Below are 18,021 nucleotides of genomic sequence, written 5' to 3'. Positions count from 1 at the left end.
AACAGGATGCGACCATCCTTGAGCCGTTGCCCGTTACTATGGTTACAGTAATTTCTCCATGAGTACTGCACGATGCTCTGCATTCAGATACCGGTTTGAACAGGTTTCCACGTGTCCACAGAGAGCAATTTGGGAGGGCAGATGCTTTCGGAAGCAGCGCACTGTCCACTCGTGACCTTGATGTGACTACAGAACCATAAAACACCCCTTGAAAGTGCTACAAAATACTTCTCGAATTTGCGCAGCATATCTGAATGAAATATACCGAAAAACAATAAATACATCTTATGTGTAATCATTCCATCAATGAAGGGCTTATTAAACAAGGTTTGAATATCAGTAAAAAAAAAAAAAAGGTACCACAGATTATTTCACCCCCTTGTAGTCTGTATTTGTTACCAGGTACTTTTATCAAGGATGGCTCTGATGGTGGTTTATCGTGTATTTACTGGCCACTTCTTCAGATTGCATGCTTTGAGTAATGGTACACAAGTAGTGTCCCACCTGTCATCTGAGCCTAGAACCTTCTGGTTAAGAGTAAGGTTTTCTCACTTTTGTTCTTGATCATGTGATGGGCAGCGTCAGGTCACATGTCAGGAGGTCACCCCAGTGTCCTAGGAGCAGATTTCCCTTCATGCCCCTCTGATGTGTCCACATCAAGTCCTGCTGCTTACCACTATACTATACTGCCGCCCCGCCTGAGGTACAACAGCAGTGGCCCACCTTGGAATCAAACCTACAACCTTTTTGGTTATGAGACTCTGGAGAGCAAAGCCCGGTTGTGTCCTCAGGTAGGCTTTTAAGTCTGGAGTGTGCAGGACGAGGCAGCTGATTTTTCGCTAATTTTGTTCAAAACCCCTGAAACCCTCATGGGGCTCCCTACTGGTGCTGTTGAAACCGCAGTGCAAATGGCTCTATGAGAGCATCTGAAAAGAAACGAGCAAGAGTTTACATTCACAGCCCACTGCTCCGCTGCGGACGAGCCATCTAAATCCTTTCAGCTCTCTCAGGCAGCCATTTGTCTGAAAGCAGCTCGTCTTTGATCACAGTGATGGAGGTATGTGGAGGTATGAGGGGCCCTTATCTGGGATGCAATAGGGTCATTCGTGCTTAAATGGATGGACATCTGTTTCTCTCTGTTACTGACTGTCCCAAAGACGCACATTTCTGTCTACAGACGTATATATATATATATATATATATATATATACATATGATAATTGTCATATTCATTGTTAAATGAACACGGACATATCTCTGCATATTAGGGAAAGGCAGACCTTCTTACATTTAGAGAAAACAAGAGGAAATAAACGCCGTGAATGGCGTGATGAGAAGCACCTGACCTGAAATACATGAATATCATTTTTCTTCATAAACAGTAATTCCTGAGAATAGTCCAATGTCACTCTTCCTTGATGAAACCATAACTAATGCATTGTGGGAAAAAATCAGATTGGTTTCAAGCAATGCATGAAGCTTTTTAGTTGACTTCATTTTCCTTTATTTGTAATAAATAAAACATTTATTGAGACCATGAATTCACAACTTTACAGATATTTTACAAAATATGTAGTGTTTGTAGGCAAACACACATCTAATAGCAGAAATAAAAATATACAGAATATAAGCTGTTATTACACATTATAATATCACAATGTTAGTCAGGCTTACATTGAGTGAAACCGCAACCATTCCACACATACAATAACATGTTCGTCATTGAAAATATCTATATGTTGCATTTTGCAGCCATAGTAAATACAGACAGCATTACAGGAACCAGTCATTTATAGCACAGTGGGGAGAAATAAGGAAATTTGTTACAGAGAAAGTCACTGATTTCATACACTGATACATTTTTATAATTCTTAAGGACAGTATACAGTTTCAAAGCTTTACAAGCAAATACTGACATCAGCTGTAACCACATATGCACATATTTATATATGTCAGCGCAAAATATCAATGGGTGATTTTAGGTTTGATGTGGCTGTTTGTTAAAAGATTGTGATCAAGCAATTCCCCTTGAAAACATACAGACATATTCTGAGTTTATCTTTGTACTTTTATGAATATTACAAGCATGGTGAGTTTTTAATAATTTTATACTGGCTTACAGTTAAGGCCATAAAGACCTGTAAATGTGATATTTGATCAGCTATATCTGTTATGAAAATGAAGCTTCATTTCTGTATGAAATGCTATGTATAATGCTATTTCATGATTCATCTCTGCAACTTAATGATTTTTTTTTTAACTTCCTACCTGTTCTCATGTAAGATCAAAAACAACAGATCTGTATTTGTAAGCCTCAAAATATAATTATGTTCTATTTATATAATTTTATAAACTTACATATAACATTTACATATAGCATTTACAACCTGACTTACGGACACAAAAGGTCAAAGTCAAAGTTAAGCCCTCTGTCCAATTGAGCATTCAGTCCAGGATTCACCTGTGAGTCCAAAATGCCATATGAGAACAGTCAAGGGGGCCTTTCAGATGAGCCATGGCCTTCGGGTACAATCCAAACTCAGACCTTTCGGCATCTTTCAGGAGAGATCTTACCTCTTCTTTCAGGTAAGACCGCGCCAGACCTTTCAGGTGTAACTGAGGAACACCTTTCAGGTGAGACAGAGTCACATCTTTCAGGTAAGACTGAGCCACTCCTCCCAAGTAAGGCCGAGCCATGCCCTTCAGGTAAGCTCCAGCCACCTCTTTTAGGTATAACTGAATCACTCCTCACAAGTAAGACTGAACCATCTCTCAGGTGAGGCACACTGTCATCTATCAGGTAAGAACGAGCCACTCCTTTCAGGTGAGACAGTCACAGCTTTCAGGTAAGACCGAACCACTCCTTTCAGGTGAGACAGTCACAGCTTTCAGGTAAGACTGAGCCACACTTTTCTGCACCACGATCCGGCAGTCTAGTTAGACAAGCACATCACATCCCCAGACAGCCTGTGACGTCCAGACAGCTGTTCAATCCTGCATCATTAAGATGCTGAAAAGGGTCCCTCCCCTCTGTTCTTCAGATGTTCTCACCGTATTAATCTCCTGCTAAATGTGCATCGAATCCCAGACAGTAAAGGGCACTTGTGGCCTTCAAAGATAAGGGGATAAGCAGCTTCACTGGAGCTTTTGTCCCTCGGTGAGTTAGACAACAAAGACCACTGCACTCATTCATGTTTTGTTTCAATTATGTCTCAGAAAGCATCAGGTTTCAAAGGTAGAGTGCACCCAAATCCATGTCCCTGAGTTTTCAAATCCCGTTCCTACATGTGTCTTTTACACACAGTAGCAAAGGCAATATTTAGCTGCTCATTTGTGGAATGGGTATTCTGTGTAGCATGCAGCCATGTGCCTTTGTGTGTAACAGGATCTGAAACAACTGAATCTGATTCCGTGAGCTTTGATATCAATTATGAGACAATAAACAGCACACCCAGAACAAGAAAACAACCCCAAGACTCAGAATATATTAACTTACCACAATGACCAGTAATGCCCTGGGTCTGGAGGAGAAAGTGGGAAGATTTAACTAACAGAGGGCCCGAAAGGAATTGACCCAAATCCTTCAACTCCCCAATACACTGCACAGAGGAGTTCTTACACTTCCAAAAGGGCTGCTTTCAATCTAATGATCAAACCTGAACATTGGTTTGTTCCAACACTGTGTCCAGAGGTTGCCAGTTTGACTCCCATGTGGGTTTCTACTTAGCATTAACATTATCCATTTGACCCTTATCAAAGGGGACTGATACATCTCTCATTCATGGAGCTGGATGTTTACTGAAGCCATTCAAGCCGGAAAGGCTGTGTGGGAATCGAACCGGCAACCCTTCAGTGACAAGCCAAGCTCCTTCACCACTAAGTTTGGGGTAAGAACAGAGAATAAATCTGTGTAAATGCATCGTATCGCAAATACTGTAGTAGAAATAGCAGAATATTTGTATTTCCCACTGAAATTAATGACATAGTTTGGAGACTAAGAAAAATGCAAATCAAAATTACACACCATACAATGGGGGTAGCTGTCATTTAAAGGAGAGCTCATATTACATTTACTATTCCTGTAGGATGACCACTAACACTATCAAAAGCAGACCCGACATATTTCTATTCTTTCATGCAACGTGTGTAACAAGTAGCCCAAATAATACTGCTTATTGAAGTATTAGCCCTATTTACAAGGTCTGATCAAATTCACTGCAGAATCCAATCATTCACACAATTACATGCAATGAGATGAACACGTCTGCAAAACAAACTCTCACAGAAGAAGGTGATCTCTTTAATATTTTAAAATTATAGACCAAAGTGTGTGAATATGTTCTGGTGAACGCACATGTACGCACATACACGCATGCACACTCACTCGCTCACAAAGTAACACTTTGTCATAAAGCAAGCCCTTTTGTCCATATGGATTTTTATATCACTAGAAAATGATCAGCATGTCCTCCTTTATAACATTAAAATTTGTTTGATGAATAATTTTGCTTAATCTTTATTTATTTTGTATGTTTTTAAAACTAATTGGTGAGTTTGGACTTAAAAAGACCAAAGGACACCAATGTCCCCCTAGTCTTTGCAAAGGCCCTCCCTGCAGAACCCTTGCCAAATAATAGAGAACTCCTCACACACCACCTGGGGTTTTGACCATTACCCACCCGTGCAGCCAATTCTAATGGTCACACGTGTGTGTGTGTGTGTGTGTGTGTGTATGTGTTTGTGTGTGTGTGGGTGCGTGTGTGCATGTATGTGTGTGTGTGTATAGTGTGTGTGTGTGTGTGTGTGTGTGTGTGTGTGTGTGAGCAGTGCTACACGGCCGAGGTGATCTGAGTCACCCCCAGGTCGTTGGAGTCGTCTCGTCCATGAGGGGGGAAGGAGGACATCTCCACCGTTAGTCATACGTGTTTACCGGTCCCGGGGGGGTTCTCGGCGGGGCGGGCCGAGTCCCGGATGGTGCTCCTCACCCTGCTGATGCTCTGTCCATCTGCCTTCAGCTTGGACGGGAAGCAGAAGTCCCGGAAGCAGCGCTTAAAGTTCTCGTCCAGGAAGGCGTAGAGGACGGGGTTGAGGCTGCTGTTGGTGTAGCCCAGGGCCACGCAGAAGAAGTAGGTCGCTGTGACGGCGGTCGTCTCGGGGACGTGGCTGAGCGCCTTGACCAGGATGAAGATGTGTATGGGGGTCCAGCAGATCACGAAGACAGCCACCACCACCAGGACCAGCTTGGTGATACGACGCAGGTTGCGGTCCTTCTCCCGCGAGCCCGACAGCAGCCGAACGCTCTTCAGACGCAGCACCATCAGCGTGTAGCACACCGTGATGATGAGGACGGGCACGATGAAGGCGAAGACGAAGACGCAGATCTTCATCAGCGTGTCCCAGTAGCTGTAGGGCTCCGGGAACTGCAGGGCGCACTCTGTGGTCCCTGAAAACGTGAGGGGCAAAGGTCAAAGGTCAAAACCACCAAAACAGGGAATACTTCTTGTAATGTTGATGCAGGTTGCTGGTTCCAATCCCCACTAGAGCACTGCTGCTGTACCCTGTACTTGCCTCAGTAAATATCCAGCTGGATAAATGGATAACATGTAAAAATTGAAACCTGTGTCAGCTTTCCTGGATAAGAGCATCTGCTAAATGGCACTAATGTAATGTACTGTCTCTACTGACTGTATCCACCAGTCACATTTATGACAAGACATGCAAGTCATTTGCACTGAAACAGTATGCTTCACACACAGGAAGTTTCCTATAGGTGTGTTACAAGATGGCCACATCTGAGCTTCTGAACCTGTGCGAGGCCTGGGACGCTTGGACACCGTGATGGACCCCCCTCCCCCCCAAAATGACCTCCCCCCACCGTTGTTGGTCTGAGTGCTCCCCAGAATGAGGGCGGGGACCCCTGCCGCCGAGGACAGGATCCAGATGCAGACGTTGATCAGCTTGGCCTTGACAGGCGTGCGGAACTCCAGGGCCTTGACCGGGTGGCACACTGCGATGTAGCGGTCCACGCTCATCATGGTGAGGGTGAAGATGCTGGTGAACATGTTGTAGTAGTCGATGGAGATGAACACCTTGCACACCACCTCCCCGAAGGGCCAGGAGTTGAGCAGGTAGTCCGTGCTCTGGAACGGCATGGTGGTGGTTACCAGGGCGTCCGCCACGGCCAGGTTAAAGATGTAAATGTTGGTTGCGGTCTTCATCTTTGTGTATCTACAGAATAACACAAAACAAGTCATGGAGACAGCAGAACAAGCCACAGCCTGTACAGGAACACAGTTTAGTTATGAAGGATTTCAGAATGACCTTTACTGCAGCACAAGTGATGGGCCCACTCAATCTCAGTTCAGCTTAGCTGCAACATTAGCCAAAGACATATAGCTATTGGGTGATTGATTGGGGCTGCCTCCCTGATGCTTTAAATTCCATGCTTTTCATACCTGAGTAATTTCTAATTTTTACCTATATTCTACAGCAATTTATTAATGCTACACCCTTCCATTTGTTGTAAAAATTAATAGATCTAGAGACAGTATGACATGACCTTGCCACCCGAGCCGCACCTTCATCTTAGTTAATACAGTTTTTAATGATTATATATTATTAATTACTGAATGAGAGGATTATTCAGACTCGTTTCTGAAGCCGTGGGAGGGAACTGTGTCAGACCTGTTTCAGCGTGGCCATTTGTTTTTTTTTTCAGCATTTTATGAATAGAAGCAAACAAACCTCTTCTTTCGTTTTATGGTGGCAGGTTCCGGAGAGAATTATTTCTCCAGTGATAGCAGTGCCTCTGTGGCACAGTGGATACAGAAAATAATAATAAATTCAACCATGCCTAACCGCAGAAACAGTATAAGGTATCTATATGTATACTGATTAATATTGTAAATTCAGGAAAACAGTATATGACATGATTAAAATTCTTGACCTGTATTTCCCTTTTTTTATATATTTTGATTCATATCTGCTTGAATGATCCAATAATTATCAAATGAATGAATTCAACATTAGATGAATAAAAAATGATAAAAACAGTCGTGTACACGCACAGGCGCAACATACAAGCATAGTACAAAACAATCACTGAATGGCTTTCTTTTTTCCACAATTTATTTATTTAACAAGTTATTCATCTGTTGTGCTGTCCATATCGTTTGCATGTGAAATAACATATGACACAGAAGCGCGTAACAGCCCTCAGGTCTAAACGGTGCGATAGTGTTTAGTCGTATTTGTAAATTATTTATATATTTATATACGAGCTGGAGAGGCTTCATAATTTCTCGAGACGACTCCAATAAAGACTAACCACTTGGGGGCGCGCAAGCATCCATCATGTTCCGCAATGACAGCTGATTTTGGCGTCCTGTCCTTCCCCAGTGTTCAGAGGAAAATTACATACATATTCTTACAACTTTTTGTTAGTGTTTATTTAATAAATCTGCTCGTATTGTTCAGTTGCGATTGCACGTATGTTTATCCTTGATTTATCATTTTGCTCCAATTTTGTCATCGCTTTACTCTGTTTCAGTCTATCATTCTAACACTTGTTTTCATAGTCCATGTTTTACCGTTATTATTCTCAACCAATTCAACGTGGAGCCCTCTGCAACCCGCTCTGCAGAAATTTCTCAAGTGTGTGACTGACAGCTGCTGTTGGCACGGATGTTCGCAATAGAACAAACAATTCTTACCTTATGATAACATACATAACAAGGCAATTTCCCACCAATCCCACCACGAAAACCACGGAATAGACCGCGGTGATGAGGGGAATGACGGGGGACATAGGTTCGTTTGGCCAGCTGCCGTTGGGCGTGTAGTTATAAATGTCAGGGAAAGTCGGCTGCCATGTGGAATTAGGAAAGCACTCCTCGGAGAAGACCTGGAGGCACCTGTCCTCCTTAAAGATTTCCACCACGCCGCTGTCCATTATCCGAATATCCGAGGAACTATGGGCAAACGACAGAAAACGTGAATTAGCACACCTTCGTGAGAGAGAGGGACAACGCTGAATGAAAGCAAAGTTGAATGAACAACGAGCAGCCAAATCGAGCAAGATAGACCAGATTAAATAATGATTATCTCTCTCTCATTGAAATGACAATGTTTAATTCTGGAATTATTAACCAAAATAAACTGAATAACACATTCCCATATATCCTCTTTCGAATATGTGCATGCATTTTACTACATACCCGTGGAGCTGGTGTTTAATTCCTTGCTAGATTTCCGTCTTCCTTGATAAAGAGAAAAAAGAAAGTGTGAGAGGTGTAGTTTGTCGGCTGGCAGAGATGCGCTCGAAACTTTGAGCGTGTCTGCGCGGACGCGGTCGGTGTCTGCAGAGCGCGGACTCCCCCCGCGAGCTCTCCCGGCCCCTGCGGCTCGCTCTGGATGACATCACAGCTGTGACAATCACCACCCAGCGCCTTTAATCAATTCCTCCATCTATATGCTGCTGACGCCTCCATACATCTTCGATATCGGTGATATCAGATACAAAATAGTTATCAAAGCAGGCAGTCCAAAATTCAGTTGGAATGCTGTATTTATTTACATTGGCGTGTAATCAAAGTTTGTACATGGTGAAATTATGTAATGATCCAGTGCTTAAAAACGATGCAATTAAGAGGGGGAAATATGCGCATTTAATGAGTGAAGAGGCCCGTGTGAAATGATGCACAGCGCAATTCGAGCGGTTATTTCATTATGCACGTTCTTGCGCAGAGAGCCATCTCAGGATTGCCGACGTTAATGTCCTTGGGTTTGCGAGGATGTTCTGTGTTGTGAATCGCATAGGAGCTTGAGGTTAAATGAGGTCATGGAGCTGCTCCTCGGTGTAGTCGCAGATCAAAATGCAGAGCTGAGGATCGGCGATTTCTGTAAAAAAAAAAAGATTTGCTTCAGGTCTTCGAAGTGATTTCGAATCAAAGACCTCATTATACTTTCAGAGTATCCTTCATATCTTTGACCGTGCAATGACACTGCAGGGATCTACTGCTGATGCAGGAGCGGCCAAGTTACAGAGTACAACTATTACAGTATTGACATTAATCACATTTACAATTATAGGAACACACTTTTATGACCATTGGATGATTAATAAAATATGACATACATCTAGCATTTGAATGGATGAGTTTTTCTTTTTTTACCGTTTTACTGGGAATGGCTTTGTAGGTTATATAAACAGCAAAAAAAAATATATATATATATAACTGTTGAAAGCAACACTGCGGTCCAGATTCCATCAGTAATTTCAAATAAAATGCAAGCATCACTCTTTGTCAACACAAGCCCTTTCCTTTGTTAATTTTAGTGATTGCTGAACTTGTCAAACTGTGCTTGCGCTTAGTTAGACAAAGTCAAGGGTAAATATCGACTGAATCCAGGCCCATGTCTCAAAAGCCTGCTAGAACCATGCACGCTATTTGAACAGGTTCCCCTCGGCGAGGAGTTCAGGAGAAAAAAAAGAGAAGTTTTTAGAGGGATGAAGAGGGTGTGACATCAGAGGAAAGAGGGGTATGGCTTTGATTGATTTAAGATTTTTTTTGTGGTCACATTCCCACTTACTGTCCTCTCCACTTATAATATCCGAGTCCTGAGGTCTGCTTTTATTCAGAAAATTGCTCTCCATAGCATTGCTCACTTCATCCAGAATGATGTTGTCCAGGTAATGCAGACAGGCTTGGCTTGATGACACCCTTTCCAAGGTTCAAAGGAGCTGGGAAGTACAAATGAGAACACATTTCTGTCTCATAGTATGCCAGGAATATGTTTTAACTGTATTTGCTGTAACAGCTGTACAGTAGAGCATAATTTAGTGAAATCTGAGTGGAAAAAAAATCAGTTTAAAAGCTTATTTAAAAAGTTTCTAAAATCTGACAACTGAAAACTCAGCAATGTACCTTAAAATGACAGAACAATTTAATAAAGAATGTTGTTTTAATTTCTATTTATAAACCTTTTAATTTGACAAAGAATTTAAGTCATGGATTTGGCATTCAGAATATGTCATTTTATCAAAAATTCATTGTCCAACTGATTTATTGGAGGACTGAAAACAAAAAAATATCTTATTGCTAGGAATATGAAATCCAAATGGCAAATCAAAGGCCTTCCAAATAGAGGGCACCACAGAAGTATTGACGAACTTCATAATACCTCATCATACATCATAGTACAACTATAGTATTGATAATTCAACTTATCAATACTGAACTTATAAATCTGTTCATTTGTTGTGTGCTTTGATGGGAGAAAGGATTTTCAGAATATTACAGATGACATAGGTGAAAATGATGAGAACCACATTAGGTCCTTTTGTATCTATTAAATGGGACACCACAGGTCTTTACAATATGAAATTATGTAAATAGTCCCAGATGTCCTCCCGACATGTCTACACACTCAGACTTCTGTCCGAAGCTGCTTCAAAGGGGAGTCATACAGTCATGATCTGGCCTCTCAAGCCCAAAGTTTATTTATTAAAGGATTCTTGCTGGCAATCACGAGGCCATCATTACCGGCATTGTTTTGTGCGTGTGGCTGTTCAGGGCCATTCAGAGGCAGGGAACAGCACAGATAACAGCTCAGCCATTAGCATTTTATTAGCGCTGAACGTTTCATCTGAAAGTGAGAGACCTAGTGCATGGATGCCCATCTGTTCTCTCAGTTTGCCCGAGTTCTGAGCCGAGGGCGTGACCAACACCTAACACACAGCTCTCTCGGTTCATTATTTCAATGCCTGTCCTTGCTGTCACTTAAAAACATTTAAAATGTGCTCATGGTCTCCTAGCAACCATTGCTAAGACAGGCATGGATGAAAAAGCAAAGTGCCTACAGTCCTTGGGCGTTCAGCGACAGGGGGGCAGGAGGAGGACCCTGCCAGCCAGGCTGTGTGCGCCTGGATTTTATCAACTGCGGGTCACTCTGTATCTTTGGAATGCAGCAGAACTTCAGTCCTCAATAGCTGTCCATCCCTGTCTGTAATGGTCAAACGGTCGGCCGCTTGGTCGCCCGCTGATATTCCGCGGTTCATCAAAAGAGACCGCCCCTCTGAGCGCTACTGTCACCTTCTCTTTAGCGGAGAAAGCTCACAGAGCTGGGGGCGCTTCCACTCGACGGCCTCATTACTGCATGTGAGGAAGCCATCTCGGAGCCCTCGGTAACTCTTGAAGTGAAGAGGGTTCGAGTACTCCCGTCCCTGCTCATATTAAGGCAGATGAGATTTCACTGTTCCATCTGTGGGTTTGGAGTCACTCTTTGCGAAACCGTGAGGTGAAAGCCAGGAGCCCACACCATTTTAAAAAACCCGCTGAGGTCATTAAAATGGAGACTCTCACATGCGAGGTTTGACAGATGGAGTAGCGCAATATGGGAGCACCTGTGGAAACCGCGGGCATCCCTCCTTTATCTCTGAGACATACAGCACGCACCTGACAGGCACCTGTGCAATACCTCAACCCTGTACTGTATCTCACACATGCACTGGTGCCCCGGCCACACGGAGCTCACCTGCGGCATTCCACTGTCGCTAAGAAGCCTCCTGAACAGGTGTGGCTGGATCCAAGTCCACACAATATGACACAAATGGAATGTTGTTAGTGATAAAGCATTCTGCCCCTCCCACTTTGCTGTACTTATTAATAAAGCTTTCTGTAACCCCCCCAACACACACACACACACTTGCTATGTTGTGTTTATTAATAAAGCAACGTCCTCTCTAACACAATGTGAACTCAGATGGCAGCAGCACTGTTGAGGTTTTGCTTGCACTGTGTCCTGCAGTATAATACATTCTACATGCCACCGTATGGAACGGTGCGATCGTAGTGACCTCATACATCTGTGTGAATATTTCATCATTCATGGAAATATGGTCATATCTGTGAACCAAGAAACAATACAAGAATCACCAAAGAGAACAACAAACATATACTGGTCATGGACTGGTTCCGCAGATTCTCATGGTGATGTCAAAAGGTCAAAGGGTGATGTCCATGTACCCAGAATTCCATTCAAGGTGCAGGCCCATTCCTTAGGAAGGATTCTTGCAGTAGGACCATGAAACCTGGAAACAGGGATTAACCAGTAGCATAAACCCCTGGGCATTGCCCATGATCTTATTGCGCCCGGTGTCTTCTTCAAATCAAATTGTCACATCAGATCAGTGAATTACAGGGCATCTGCAATCAGATTACCCGAAGAACACTGTACATGACACTCACTCGCACGCCTCCGTTCTGCGCTGCTGTTTATTGAGCTGTAGGTGTCAATTCGCAAAACGTAAGAATTGACAAAAGCCTTTCTTTTTTCTACAGTTTGTTCAATGATTCCCGTGAAACAGTTGCTGGGGCTGCGATTCCTGACTGCAACCATGTTTTGACGCACACCGCCATTGACTGTTTACGGAGCAAGCCTAGGAAGTCCAGCTGTCCTTTATCGCTTTATTTCACGGTCTGAAAATGTGTGAAATCTACAGGTTTACATTAGACTGTGGATGAGGGTATTGATCCAGTCAGCGTGGTGTCTGCACAGACAAGCTGCTAACATCGTCAGGGCAACAGGGTCACTGCTCCTTTGCACCCTTTGCAAAGATGTTCTCTACACGGGGGTTTGTGGTTGGTAAAATCAATTTTGACTCGACAGGCAGCCCCGTTAGTCCCGGCGGAAGTGGGGAACAAAGACAGATGATCTGTGAGTGGGACTGTCTGTGGGTGGGGGCTGGAAGGAGGCTTGTCATTGGCTGCTCGCTGACGTCTCGTCTGACTACACAGCTGGAGTTGCAACACTTTGTCAGTCCAGTAAATTAGTTCTAGTAGCGCCTTCTCCACATCATATGGCGTGTGTGGAATGCAACTTTTCTCAGAGAGAGAGAGAGACAGAGAGAGAGAGAGAGAGAGAGAGAGAGAGAGAACGAACGGAAGGGAAGGAGAGAGTGAAACATTGCGTGTTTTGACCTTGAAGTATGAAGCGAGGCTACGGACGCAGTACAGTTTGTTTGAAAGCAGGTTTCCACGGCAACACAAAGTTCTTTAGAGATGTGTTCCTTTCAGACAAAAGGCATTTTTCGAGCATGTCACAAGAAAATCATATCAAATATGAAAAGGCGAAAACTAGAAGTGCTCTGTGAAAAGACCCACAGATGTCCCCAATGGCTACAAAACTTGTTGTGCTGTACAAAAAAACTGTTGCTGTGTTGTCAACATGACATTTAATCATTTCACTGGAAAAAAAAAGCCCCAGCTTTCTGTGAGCAGCGGCTTGCCATCCTTAATTAGACACATAACCTGTAAGACAACTGTGTTGTCTGAGCGCTTCTGAATAAATGGAAATAAATCAATGCGAGAGAAAGGACCTGGTGGAATTGGTGTCCGCTCATTAGTTTCATTAGATTGGTCACATACTGTTCGCTGTGAAAGTTAATAGGCTCTCGGTCAAGCTTAGTTTGTTTCCTTTGCAAGGCTCCCACTGGAGCGGTTTTGATGGAGGACTCGGATCAGACACAGGAAGACCTGCTCCAGATCTTCTGCTGTAGATGTAGAAACTTGCCCTCCCCTTCATCATGGTGTTCCCAATTAACAGTTAACTCTCCTTCGATCATCCTCTGAAGTGCTGCTAATTAGGCCTCGCCCCGCCCTCTTCTCAAGTGTTTACACTTCGCCCGGTGGACTTCTGTCAGTCCTCAGCAAGTTGCCACGTTGACCCATACCCCCCCCCCCCCCCCCCCCCCCCAGGGCGTCAAATGTGACCCGCGAAAGGTGACTGTGCACGATTCTGACAAGAGACGTGGGACCTTCCGCCCGAGCAGAGAGCACCATGGGAAAAATGGATTTATTCATGAGAGCTTGTAGTGGCTGTGTGTGTGTGCGCTGAGTGACCTCTATGCAACATTAATCTCTCCCTGAAAAATTTCAACTCCTCTGGGCCCCTGCAGAAATTGCTCTCCGGCAGGGGAGATTTAGTGTCTGTACAGAAACTGTTGAAGATAGATGACTTTGTAGACTTACTACGTGTGCTTAGAAACATCTTTTAATGATGTCCACAGAAATAAAATTGTAAAACATTGAGTTTACAATTGATTTTAGCTAACTGGCAACTAGCTTCAAGCATTGGCACCCAGTTATCTACCTGCGTCTAGATATGTCTAACCACGACTTTAAATAAGCACACTCCACATGCAAATTGACTAGGGTTGCATAAGTGAAATCTTGGGTCTCAGATCAGTGATGGCCAAATGACATTCAGGGAGTGTTCTGCATGTCGTTATAAACACTGTTCTGAGTACAGTGAATGAGGAATGGTGTGCTAAGCGCTGATCTGAGAACTTGCAAGAGCGAGAAGATGGAGTGTGTGGTTAGGGATGTATTTTGCAATATACAGCTGTCTTCCAACTGAGCTGCTGATGTTTGCACAATACTACGGCGAATAATGTGAGTGGTCCGTGCAATCAGTCATAGCTTATCTGTAGCAAAAACGAAGTATTTCCTATACCGAGCTGTTGTGGAGACTAACAATCCTCTCTCACTGATGAAACTTGTTTGTAAGCCTTGATTTAAACTGGGATGACTGTTTCAGTAATTGCACTCCTCTTGCAAATGAGCCGCTGCTGTGGAGGAAAAACCTCTGGGAAAAGTTGTGCACAAAAGTAATTTTGAAGGTCGTTGGAAGACTGAGGCAAATAATTCACCGGCAGATAAGATTTAAGACACTGTATTACTGTAGTCATTTAACATCTCCTTAACGGCCACAGATATCAAGCCCCGCGTCAGGATGAGATATTGTGACAAACTCAGGAAATGGCAGAGAAAAGGCGGCAAACCGGACTGAAAATAATGGCCCTCCAGTTTCCCTGGCATTATTTAATTCGGTCTGCGCGGACGCTGCTATAAAGACAGATTGTCTTAATAATCCGTCATCCCTCGGATCTAGGCAGCGTTCCACCTGGCTGTGTTTGCACTCTGTCTGCAAATAAAAGCCTGTTATTGCGGGGCTTACAATAACATCTCAGCCTCGCGCTTAAAACATCTCACCTGGCCATTTGTCAAATGTAACGTCGCTTCTCCTACATCTACAGTGTAGCATGTCCTGCTTCAGCTGTGAGATCAGAAACGTGCACAGTAAAAACGTTCGTGATGATGGTTCAGGAAGGAAAACTGTGTGTTACATGCACTTTCTTTTTATGTCAAAGATGTTTTTACAGGTACATGGAAGATGCCCTGCTCAGTTTTCATAAATCAAGGTGTATCAGAGCATCTGCTGGACATAAGTTCAGATTTCCAGGAATAACAGAAAGCACACAGAGGAGGTGTATTACTGTCTGCGTAAATAAAAAAAAAAAAAAAAAATCACAGTGAAAAAAATTACAATCTGGACTGACAGAGGTCAGCCCCACGGCAGAGGTTCCCATGGCAACCCGGACCAGAGACATGAATTGGGAGGGAGGGGTTGGGGGACCTCTCCGTGAGCGAGCAAATCTCACACACTCCACCTGTGGACCGTCTGAGCTGGGGGGTGGTGTGAGCAGAGCCCGGGTGGGAGGTGGGTCCAGACCCTGGGGAGACTCGCTGCTAACGGGCCCCCAGTTCAGTGACCCAGCCTGGCCCTCTCAGATCTGACACAGCACCACTCCAGCCCCCAGACTGATATTAACTCTCCTTGCCACCACTCCTCACCACCACCCCCCCCCCAACCGGGAGTCAGGTTTTGTTTTCGACATCACCACGGCAATCAACGGGTTCTGCAGCATGCGGAAGGTGAGCGTGTCAATAAAGAGAGGAGATAAAGGAGCTGTCACCTGCACTGCCTCAGGTAGCCACGGCCAGGTACTGAGCCACAAGGCTCTCCGTTTGCTTTCACTATCTCACACACACACACACACACTCTCTCACACACACACACACACTCTCACACACACACTCACACACACACAGAAATGCGCACACACACACACACACACCGACACACACACAGTGACACAAACACAAATGCACACGCACCCAAATGACAATATCAATTTAAAATTTACACACAAACAGTCTGACACGCATATCCAGACCCACAAGGACAATATGAAACGTTTACACACACACATACAGTGACAGAGACACACACACACACTACGACAATATGAAACATTGATACACGCACACTCCGCAAAAACACATTTGATGAATTTGTGTTCCTCCAGTGAGTACTTTTGCTATGGCCCACTGCCTCAGGTGTACGTCTCCAGGATTAATTTCTGTATTTCTGCAGTAAGAACAAAAGGTCGTTTGACAGAGGATGAGGGCAGGCTTCACTCCGTTTCTTGTTTCGTTTTCATTCCATTCCACAGTTGATGTAATTCCCAAAACAGTCCCACATTACAGCCATCGGTGACCTCTTACATGTGCAGGTGTGTCAGCGCCCACACATCAGTACCAGACAGGTAAGCCTGAGGTAGATGAACACATCAGTCATTCCCCTGACAGTTAGCAAAACAGAAATACATAACCGAAACTTACGCTTTCAACAATCAGAGTTTGATCCACACTCGTTCATCCTGGGATGAATGGGTTCATCCTGGGATATGAAGAACGGATGTGCACGAATTTGTGTTGCGCCCTACGCATACTAAAATAGCAATCACTTTCGAATAGAAAGGAAGGCAACCTCTTATATAAAATCCAATCTAACATCATAGAAGGAGTGAGACTTAACAAAAGCATTCTGTTGCTGGCGTTCTGAAGTCTCCCTGGGCCCGGCCAGATTGGGAGTTCACACCAATTTATGTTCTTTTGAGCTCATTCCACCTGAAGGCAAATGAACCGCAGCCATTGCTTGGAGCCTTGGGGGAGAGGGGAATAAATCGCTCCGGCTCTACCTCCCGCATACCCGGCCGACGACTGCCCCACAGAGGCGAGATCGGAGAGGTTTACTCGATGAGACGGCATCCCGAGACAGCCCCATGATTCAGAGAGAAAGGTGATACAGCGTCCAACCTCCGGTCCCCCCAACGGAGAGGTCAAAGTCACGCTCTCAGGAGCGCCATAAATGTGGCTGCGGTGTGGCGATTAACGCAGTCGAACCGGGAGGGAGTGGAGCTTAGTGGGTACGGAGCAGGACTCGTAACCGAAAGGTTGCTGGTTTGATTCCCCGCTAGGGCACTGCTACGGTACCCTTGGACAAGGTGCTTAACCCAATATTGCCTCAGTAAATATCCAGCTGTATAAATGGACGACATTAAAAAATAGTAAGTCGCTCTGCTAAATAAGAGACAAGAGCGCCTGCTAAATGCCAATAATGTAATGTAATGTAATGTAATGTAATTTCAGTAGAGGTGAAGATGCTGTGGGAGTGTCTAAGGGCCCGTTAGAACCAGCAGGGGTGCAGAGCCAGACGGAAAGAGCCAGGGGAGGAGCTGGGAAGGGAACGATGCGGACAGACTTTGGTTTAAATTATTCAGATACGGCGTCCGCATTGTGACTCTGTACTCTCCAATGCAGCCAATCCTTTCCCAACACCAGTGTTCATTAAAGAGACGAGGGATTCGGAAACAGGCCACAGAGGCCTTCGCATAACAACTATAATGAAGGTATTATTATTATAATTATATTATACACACATTAATGAGGATGGAGGATAATCTATGGCAACATTTATGTTATTTAGGTTTAACTAACCGGGAGAAAGGCAAGCTTCCGATGCAGACTGAAGACCCACCTCTTCAGACTGCATCTCCATTCCAGCTCACTCTCCACCTCCTAACGCCTGATATTTGTATTACCTGCATTACTTGCTGTTTATTTTACATGTGGTATCACGACGTGTATTGGATTCTGAGATCTAGTGCTTGATGTATGGTAGTATACTTGGCCAGCTATGTCAGATTGCACAGTGTTATGCTCAGACTCACTGGTCTGGGAGTGTTGTTAGCCTGGTCTGACACTGTTGCTCATTCAGCTTGGATGGATACACTTCTGTTCTTTTGTGTGGTTGAAGTTGCTCTGGATAACAGCA

The 18,021-nt window shown here is 44.1% G+C and overlaps 1 protein-coding gene across 1 annotated transcript; it reads right to left on the bottom strand.

The window, feature by feature from the left end:
- Window positions 1-4,916: 4,916 nt before the first annotated feature.
- Window positions 4,917-7,951, bottom strand: oprk1 (opioid receptor, kappa 1). Its single transcript, XM_036519046.1, has 3 exons — window positions 7,713-7,951; window positions 5,876-6,228; window positions 4,917-5,443 (listed from the first exon to the last, which is right to left on the bottom strand). Exons 1-3 carry the CDS (start codon window positions 7,949-7,951, stop codon window positions 4,917-4,919), a joined length of 1,119 nt encoding a protein of 372 aa, XP_036374939.1.
- Between the last annotated feature and the right edge of the window lie 10,070 nt (window positions 7,952-18,021).

Source organism: Megalops cyprinoides, chromosome 24 (genome assembly GCF_013368585.1).
Source record: "Megalops cyprinoides isolate fMegCyp1 chromosome 24, fMegCyp1.pri, whole genome shotgun sequence".
Taxonomy (NCBI): domain Eukaryota; kingdom Metazoa; phylum Chordata; class Actinopteri; order Elopiformes; family Megalopidae; genus Megalops; species Megalops cyprinoides.
Note: the sequence above shows the minus strand (reverse complement) of the source record. Positions and strands in the feature narration are given on the sequence as shown.